General features: G+C 35.3%; 1 protein-coding gene across 1 annotated transcript; it reads left to right on the forward strand.

Moving 5' to 3' along the window:
* The first annotated feature begins 8,711 nt into the window (after nucleotides 1–8,711).
* Nucleotides 8,712–10,180, forward strand: LOC149737159 (RCC1-like G exchanging factor-like protein). The gene has a single exon (XM_089876020.1). It carries the CDS (start codon nucleotides 8,790–8,792, stop codon nucleotides 10,140–10,142), a length of 1,353 nt encoding a protein of 450 aa, XP_089732146.1. The 5' UTR covers nucleotides 8,712–8,789; the 3' UTR covers nucleotides 10,143–10,180.
* The last annotated feature ends 55 nt before the right edge of the window (nucleotides 10,181–10,235 follow it).

A 10,235-nucleotide genomic window follows, 5' to 3' on the forward strand; every position in this document is an offset into this window, starting at 1 on the left:
TTTTTTGCCAAAGTTGAAAATATGATATTGGACCCAAACGCATGATACCGGTATCATGTGTTTATACCAAAACTCAAAAAAACTCGATTTTTCGCCAAAGTTGAAAATATGAGATTGGACCCAAACGCATGATACCGGTATCATGTGTTTATACCAAAACTCAAAAAAATCCGATTTTTTGCCAAAGTTGAAAATATGATATTGGACCCAAACGCATGATACCGGTATCATGTGTTTATACCAAAACTCAAAAAAAAACGATTTTTTGCCAAAGTTGAAAATATGATATTGGACCCAAACGCATGATACCGGTATCATGTGTTTATACCAAAACTCAAAAAAACTCGATTTTTCGCCAAAGTTGAAAATATGAGATTGGACCCAAACGCATGATACCGGTATCATGTGTTTATACCAAAACTCAAAAAAATCCGATTTTTTGCCAAAGTCGAAAATATGAGATTGGACCCAAACGGACCCAAACGCATGATACCGGTATCATGTGTTTGGGTCCAAAACTCAAAAAAATCCGATTTTTTGCCAAAGTTGAAAATATGAGATTGGACCCAAACGCATGATACCGGTATCATGTGTTTATACCAAAACTCAAAAAATCCGATTTTTTGCCAAAGTTGAAAATATGATATTGGACCCAAACGCATGATACCGGTATCATGTGTTTATACCAAAACTCAAAAAAATCCGATTTGTCACCAAAGTCCAAAATATGAGATTGGACCCAAACGCATGATACCGGTATCATGGGTTTATGTCAAAACTCAAAAAAATCCGATTTTTTGCCAAAGTCGAAAATATGAGATTGGACCCAAACGCATGATATCATGTGTTTATACCAAAACTCAAAAAAATCCGCTTTTTTGCCAAAGTTGAAAATATGAGACTGGACCCAAACGCATGATACCGGTATCATGTGTTTATACCAAAACTCAAAAAAACTCGATTTTTCGCCAAAGTTGAAAATATGAGATTGGACCCAAACGCATGATACCGGTATCATGTGTTTATACCAAAACTCAAAAAAATCCGATTTGTCACCAAAGTCCAAAATATGAGATTGGACCCAAACGCATGATACCGGTATCATGGGTTTATGTCAAAACTCAAAAAAATCCGATTTTTTGCCAAAGTCGAAAATATGAGATTGGACCCAAACGCATGATACCCGGTATCATGTGTTTATACCAAAACTCAAAAAAATCTGATTTTTTGCCAAAGTTGAAAATATGAGATTGGACCCAAACGCATGATACCGGTATCATGTGTTTATACCAAAACTCAAAAAAACTCGATTTTTCGCCAAAGTTGAAAATATGAGATTGGACCCAAACGCATGATACCGGTATCATGTGTTTATACCATAACTCAAAAAAATCCGAGTTATGGTTGAATTTTGGTCCAACACATGATACCGGTATCATGTGTTTGTACTAAAACTAAAAAAAATACGATTTTTTGCCAAGGTTGAAAATATGAGATTGGACCCAAACGCATGATACCGGTATCATGTGTTTATACCAAAACTCAGAAAAATTCGATTTTTCGCCAATGTTGAAAATATGAGACTGGACCCAAACGCATGATACCGGTATCATGTGTTTATACCAAATCTCAAAAAAATCCGATTTTTTGCCAAAGTTGAAAATGTGAGATTGGACCCAAACGCATGATACCGGTATCATGTGTTTATACCAAAACTCAAAAAAATCCGATTTTTTACGAAAGTCCAAACTATGAGATTGGACCCAAACGCATGATACCGGTATCATGCGTTTATACCAAAACTCAAAAAAATCCGATTTTTTGCCAAAGTTGAAAATATGAGATTGGACCCTAACGCATGATACTGGTATCATGTGTTTATACCAAAACTCAAAAAAATCCGATTTTTTGCTAAAGTTGAAAATATGAGATTGGACCCAAACGCATGATACCGGTATCATGTGTTTATACCAAAATTCAAAAAAATCCGATTTTTTGCCAAAGTTGAAATTATGAGATTGGACCCAAACGCATGATACCGGTATCATGTGTTCATACCAAAACTCAAAAAAATCCGATTTTTTGCCAAATTCGAAAATATGAGATTGGACCCAAACGCATGATACCGGTATCGTTTGGGTCCAATTTCATACTTTCAACTTTGGCAAAAAATCGGATTTTTTTGAGTTTTGGTATAAACACATGATACCGGTATCATGTGTTTGGGTCCATTATACCAAAACTCAAAAAAACTCGATTTTTCGCCAAAGTTGAAAATATGAGATTGGACCCAAACGCATGATACCGGTATCATGTGTTTATACCAAAACTCAAAAAAAATCCGATTTTTTGCCAAAGTTGAAAATATGATATTGGACCCAAACGCATGATACCGGTATCATGTGTTTATACCAAAACTCAAAAAAATCATGTGTTTATACCAAAACTCAAAAAAATCCGATTTTTTGCCAAAGTCGAAAATATGAGATTGGACCCAAACGCATGATACCGGTATCATGTGTTTATACCAAAACTCAAAAAAATCCGATTTTTTGCCAAAGTTGAAAATATGAGATTGGACCCAAACGCATGATACCGGTATCATGTGTTTATACCAAAACTCAAAAAATCCGATTTTTTGCCAAAGTTGAAAATATGATATTGGACCCAAACGCATGATACCGGTATCATGTGTTTATACCAAAACTCAAAAAAACTCGATTTTTCGCCAAAGTTGAAAATATGAGATTGGACCCAAACGAATGATACCGGTATCATGTGTTTATACCAAAACTCAAAAAAATCCGATTTGTCACCAAAGTCCAAAATATGAGATTGGACCCAAACGCATGATACCGGTATCATGGGTTTATGTCAAAACTCAAAAAAATCCGATTTTTTGCCAAAGTCGAAAATATGAGATTGGACCCAAACGCATGATACCCGGTATCATGTGTTTATACCAAAACTCAAAAAAATCTGATTTTTTGCCAAAGTTGAAAATATGAGATTGGACCCAAACGCATGATACCGGTATCATGCGTTTATACCAAAACTCAAAAAAATCCGATTTTTTGCCAAAGTCGAAAATATGAGATTGGACCCAAACGCATGATACCGGTATCATGTGTTTATACCAAAACTCAAAAAAATCCGATTTTTTGCCAAAGTTGAAAATATGAGATTGGAAACTCAAAAAAATCCGATTTTTTGCCAAAGTCGAAAATATGAGATTGGACCCAAACGCATGATATCATGTGTTTATACCAAAACTCAAAAAAATCCGCTTTTTTGCCAAAGTTGAAAATATGAGACTGGACCCAAACGCATGATACCGGTATCATGTGTTTATACCAAAACTCAAAAAAATATGAGATTGGACCCAAACGCATGATACCGGTATCATGTGTTTATACCAAAACTCAAAAAAATCCGATTTTTTGCCAAAGTCGAAAATATGAGATTGGACCCAAACGCATGATACCGGTATCATGTGTTTATACCAAAACTCAAAAAAATCCGATTTTTTGCAAAAGTTGAAAATATGAGATTGGACCCAAACGCATGATACCGGTATCATGTGTTTATACCAAAACTCAAAAAATCCGATTTTTTGCCAAAGTTGAAAATATGAGATTGGACCCAAACGCATGATATCATGTGTTTATACCAAAACACAAAAAATCCGATTTTTTGCCAAAGTTGAAAATATGATATTGGACCCAAACGCATGATACCGGTATCATGTGTTTATACCAAAACTCAAAAAAACTCGATTTTTCGCCAAAGTTGAAAATATGAGATTGGACCCAAACGCATGATACCGGTATCATGTGTTTATACCAAAACTCAAAAAAATCCGATTTGTCACCAAAGTCCAAAATATGAGATTGGACCCAAACGCATGATACCGGTATCATGGGTTTATGTCAAAACTCAAAAAAATCCGATTTTTTGCCAAAGTCGAAAATATGAGATTGGACCCAAACGCATGATATCATGTGTTTATACCAAAACTCAAAAAAATCCGCTTTTTTGCCAAAGTTGAAAATATGAGACTGGACCCAAACGCATGATACCGGTATCATGTGTTTATACCAAAACTCAAAAAAACTCGATTTTTCGCCAAAGTTGAAAATATGAGATTGGACCCAAACGCATGATACCGGTATCATGTGTTTATACCAAAACTCAAAAAAATCCGATTTGTCACCAAAGTCCAAAATATGAGATTGGACCCAAACGCATGATACCGGTATCATGGGTTTATGTCAAAACTCAAAAAAATCCGATTTTTTGCCAAAGTCGAAAATATGAGATTGGACCCAAACGCATGATACCCGGTATCATGTGTTTATACCAAAACTCAAAAAAATCCGCTTTTTTGCCAAAGTTGAAAATATGAGACTGGACCCAAACGCATGATACCGGTATCATGTGTTTATACCAAAACTCAAAAAATCCGATTTTTTGCCAAAGTTGAAAATATGAGATTGGACCCAAACGCATGATATCATGTGTTTATACCAAAACTCAAAAAATCCGATTTTTTGCCAAAGTTGAAAATATGATATTGGACCCAAACGCATGATACCGGTATCATGTGTTTATACCAAAACTCAAAAAATCCGATTTTTTGCCAAAGTTGAAAATATGATATTGGACCCAAACGCATGATACCGGTATCATGTGTTTATACCAAAACTCAAAAAAACTCGATTTTTCGCCAAAGTTGAAAATATGAGATTGGACCCAAACGCATGATACCGGTATCATGTGTTTATACCAAAACTCAAAAAAATCCGATTTGTCACCAAAGTCCAAAATATGAGATTGGACCCAAACGCATGATACCGGTATCATGGGTTTATGTCAAAACTCAAAAAAATCCGATTTTTTGCCAAAGTTGAAAATATGAGATTGGACCCAAACGCATGATACCGGTATCATGTGTTTATACCAAAACTCAAAAAAATCTGATTTGTCACCAAAGTCCAAAATATGAGATTGGACCCAAACGCATGATACGGTATCATGGGTTTATGTCAAAACTCAAAAAAATCCGATTTTTTGCCAAAGTCGAAAATATGAGATTGGACCCAAACGCATGATATGAAAAACTGTGTAAATAAAAGCTTTGACTAAGATATCTTGTTGATATGTATTTGAACTGTCACCAAGTATCATGTGTTTATACCAAAACTCAAAAAAATCTAATTTTTTGCCAAAGTTGAAAATATGAGATTGGACCCAAACGCATGATACCGGTATCATGTTTTTATACCAAAACTCAAAAAATCCGATTTTTTGCCAAAGTCGAAAATATGAGATTGGACCCAAACGCATGATATCATGTGTTTATACCAAAACTCAAAAAAATCCGCTTTTTTGCCAAAGTTGAAAATATGAGACTGGACCCAAACGCATGATACCGGTATCATGTGTTTATACCAAAACTCAAAAAAACTCGATTTTTCGCCAAAGTTGAAAATATGAGATTGGACCCAAACGCATGATACCGGTATCATGTGTTTATACCAAAACTCAAAAATATCCGAGTTATGGTTGAATTTTGGTCCAACACATGATACCGGTATCATGTGTTTGTACTAAAACTAAAAAAATCCGATTTTTTGCCAAGGTTGAAAATGTGAGATTGGACCCAAACGCATGATACCGGTATCATGTGTTTATACCAAAACTCAAAAAAATTCGATTTTTCGCCAATGTTGAAAATATGAGACTGGACCCAAACGCATGATACCGGTATCATGTGTTTATACCAAAACTCAAAAAAATCCGATTTCTCATATTTTCTACGAAAAATCAAAAAAATATGAGTCCATCAAAAAAATATGAAAAAAATCAAAAAAATATGAGTCCAGTCTCATATTTTCAACGAAAAATCAAAAAAATTCGATTTTTCGCCAAAACTCAAAAAATACCGGTATCATGCGTTTATACCAAAACTCAAAAAATTTGTGTTTATACCAACCGGTATCATGTGTTTGTGATACCGGTATCATGTGTTTATACCAAAACTCAAAAAAATCTGATTTTTCGCCAAAGTTGAAAATATGAGATTGGACCCAAAACCATCATGTGTTTATACCAAAACTCAAAAAATACCGGTATCATGCGTTTATACCAAAACTCAAAAAAATCCGATTTTTTGCCAAAGTTGAAAATATGAGCTTGGACCCTAACGCATGATACCGGTATCATGTGTTTGTACTAAAACTAAAAAAAATCCGATTCTTTGCCAAGGTTGAAAATGTGAGATTGGACCCAAACGCATGATACCGGTATCATGTGTTTATACCAAAACTCAAAAAAATTCGATTTTTCGCCAAAGTTGAAAATATGAGACTGGACCCAAACGCATGATACCGGTATCATGTGTTTATACCAACCGGTATCATGTGTTTGTGATACCGGTATCATGTGTTTATACCAAAACTCAAAAAAATCTGATTTTTCGCCAAAGTTGAAAATATGAGATTGGACCCAAAACCATCATGTGTTTATACCAAAACTCAAAAAAATCCGATTTTTTGCCAAAGTTGAAAATATGATATTGGACCCAAACGCATGATACCGGTATCATGTGTTTATACCAAAACTCAAAAAAACTCGATTTTTTGCCAAAGTTGAAAATATGAGATTGGACCCAAACGCATGATACCGGTATCATGTGTTTATACCAAAACTCAAAAAAATCCGATTTTTCACCAAAGTCCAAAATATGAGATTGGACCCAAACGCATGATACCGGTATCATGTGTTTATGTCAAAACTCAAAAAAATCCGATTTTTTGCCAAAGTTGAAAATATGAGATTGGACCCAAACGCATGATACCGGTATCATGTGTTTATACCATAACTCAAAAAAATCCGAGTTATGGTTGAATTTTTGTATAAACGCATGATACCGGTATCATGTGTTTGTACTAAAACTAAAAAAAATCCGATTTTTTGCCAAGGTTGAAAATGTGAGATTGGACCCAAACGCATGATACCGGTATCATGTGTTTATACCAAAACTCAAAAAAATTCGATTTTTCGCCAAAGTTGAAAATATGAGACTGGACCCAAACGCATGATACCGGTATCATGTGTTTACACCAAAACTCAAAAAAATCCGATTTTTCACCAAAGTTGAAAATATGAGACTGGACCCAAACGCATGATACCGGTATCATGTGTTTATACCAAAACTCAAAAAAATCCGATTTTTTTGAAAAGTCCAAACTATGAGATTGGACCCAAACGCATGATACCGGTATCATGCGTTTATACCAAAACTCAAAAAAATCCGATTTTTTGCCAAAGTTGAAAATATGAGCTTGGACCCTAACGCATGATACCGGTATCATGTGTTTGTACTAAAACTAAAAAAAATCCGATTTTTTGCCAAGGTTGAAAATGTGAGATTGGACCCAAACGCATGATACCGGTATCATGTGTTTATACCAAAACTCAAAAAAATTCGATTTTTCGCCAAAGTTGAAAATATGAGACTGGACCCAAACGCATGATACCGGTATCATGTGTTTATACCAAAACTCAAAAAAATCCGATTTTTCACCAAAGTTGAAAATATGAGACTGGACCCAAACGCATGATACCGGTATCATGTGTTTATACCAAAACTCAAAAAAATTCGATTTTTCGCCAAAGTTGAAAATATGAGACTGGACCCAAACGCATGATACCGGTATCATGTGTTTATACCAAAACTCAAAAAAATCCGATTTTTCACCAAAGTTGAAACTATGAGATTGGACCCAAACGCATGATACCGGTATCATGCGTTTATACCAAAACTCAAAAAAATCCGATTTTTTTGAAAAGTTGAAAATGTGAGATTGGACCCAAACGCATGTTATACCAAAACTCAAAAAAATCCGATTTTTCACCAAAGTCCAAACTATGAGATTGGACCCAAACGCATGATACAGGTATCATGCGTTTATACCAAAACTCAAAAAAATCCGATTTTTTGCCAAAGTTGAAAATATGAGATTGGACCCTAACGCATGATACCGGTATCATGTGTTTATACCAAAACTCAAAAAAATCCGATTTTTTGCCAAAGTTGAAAATATGAGATTGGACCCAAACGCATGATACCGGTATCATGTGTTTATACCAAAACTCAAAAAAATTTGATTTTTCGCCAAAGTTGAAAATATGAGACTGGACCCAAACGCATGATACCGGTATCATGTGTTTATACCAAAACTCAAAAAAATCCAATTTTTTGCCAAAGTCGAAAATATGAGATTAGACCCAAACGCATGATAACCAGATTTGTTGGAACCAGTTTTCCGCGACACCATTATCATGGGTTTGTATCAACATAGCTCGAAAAAATGATTTTTTTTCAAATTTAAAAAATGAGATTTTACTCCATCGCACGATACCTGTATCTTTGTACCAAATTTTAAAAAAACTGATTTTTTGCCAAATTTAAAAAAATGAGATTCTACCCCAATGCAGTATCATGTGTTTATACCAAAACTAAGAAAAGTTGATTTTTCGTGAAAGTCAAAAAATGAGATTCTACTCCAATGGATGGTATCATGTGTTTGTTCCAAAACCCTAAACATTGTGAACAAAACATGTAGAAAAATTGAACAAAACAAAATATTGAGAAAACAGAGACAACGCCCTCATAGAAATAGCAATCACGTAGTTTTAATATTTGTTTTAGCTTAGGGGATTTCCGTTAGCGCGTTGGGTTTCTGTTAAAAGTTGTTACCGAGAAATTTAAAGCAGATATTATAATGTTTAAAAGAACTTTAGTAATTCTGCACCATAACACACGCTATTACTATAAGGCTCCAGTTAAAATTGATTCAAACGCCGAGAAAAAGTTAGAACATCTTCCGATTCATAGATTTGTTGGGAAAAGTCGTAAAAGATACAAACAGATACACGTATGTGGCTTGACAGTTACTGGAGCGCTTGGTTTGCCAGATATAGTCGTGCCCGATGGTCTAAAGCCCCCTGTTATACACCAGCCGTATCCCCACAAGATAATTTTGGACGGAATTTCTAGTTTTGACTGCGGATATGGGTTCAGTATGTTCTGTGGTAACCAGTCAGGCTCAAACATTTGGGCATGTGGGATTAATACAGACTCTCAGATCGGTTTTCACAAATATCAAGACGAAAAACATGAAAAAAGGCCAAATAATCAGTATTATAATTACGTTATGAAGCCATTACCTCTGCCTTTGCCTTTAAAAGGAAAATCCAGTAAAGTTTTGGATGTTTCTTGTGGCCGTGCTCATTCTGTAATATTGACCGATGAAGCTGTATTTACAGTTGGTAACAATGCATTTGGACAATGTGGGCGTCGGATTATAGATGGAGAAATATACGAGGGGAGCCAGAAAATTAATCGGATAACTCATGAACATTTTGGAAGCAAAGTTGCAAAAGTTTTTTGCGGAATGGATCATACAATGTTTCTTACAAAGGAAGGTAAAGTATTCACGTGTGGGTGGGGTGCTGATGGTCAGACAGGGTTAGGGCAGTTTGAATGTACTGGAATACCTACTGAAGTAAAAAGTGATTTGGAGGGAGTTAAAATCACACAACTTTCAACGTTTTCTGACACAAGTCTCGCACTTTCTGATGAGCATGAGGTATACGGGTGGGGGAATTCTGAATATGACCAACTGGGTTGTGTAACTGAATCCACACAACTGACTTACCCGAAGAAGCTGCCGTTTAAATTTCCGTCAAAAGTTGTCCAAGTTGCCGCTGGTGGTACAGCGTTTCTGTTACTTGATGAAAATGGTGATGTCTATGTTTGGGGCCATGGTATATTAGGTAAAGGACCAAATCTTGAAAGCACAAGTTGGCCGACTAAAATTCCGCCAACTTTGTTTGGAAGAAATGAATTTAATCTAGACGTCAAAGTGGTTTCTATAACTTGTGGCCTCGGACATTTTGCCGCAGTCACAAATAAGGGGGAATTGTTTACTTGGGGAAAGAACAGGAATGGCTGTCTTGGTATAGGAACTCATTCTGACCAATATTTTCCATGGAAAGTTCTGATTGGAGCCGAAGTACAAAAAGTCTCATGTGGCGTCGATCATATGATAGTCATGTCAAAAACCTTTTTGTGATTTACCTTTTTGCAATAAAAATTTTACTGACTGAAAAATATTCTTTCTATTCTGTATTGGTGACACTCTATAGCTTGACATGGATTTCAGATT

This window comes from Ciona robusta, chromosome 4 (assembly GCF_009617815.1).
Source record: "Ciona robusta chromosome 4, ASM961781v2".
Lineage (NCBI taxonomy): Eukaryota > Metazoa > Chordata > Ascidiacea > Phlebobranchia > Cionidae > Ciona > Ciona robusta.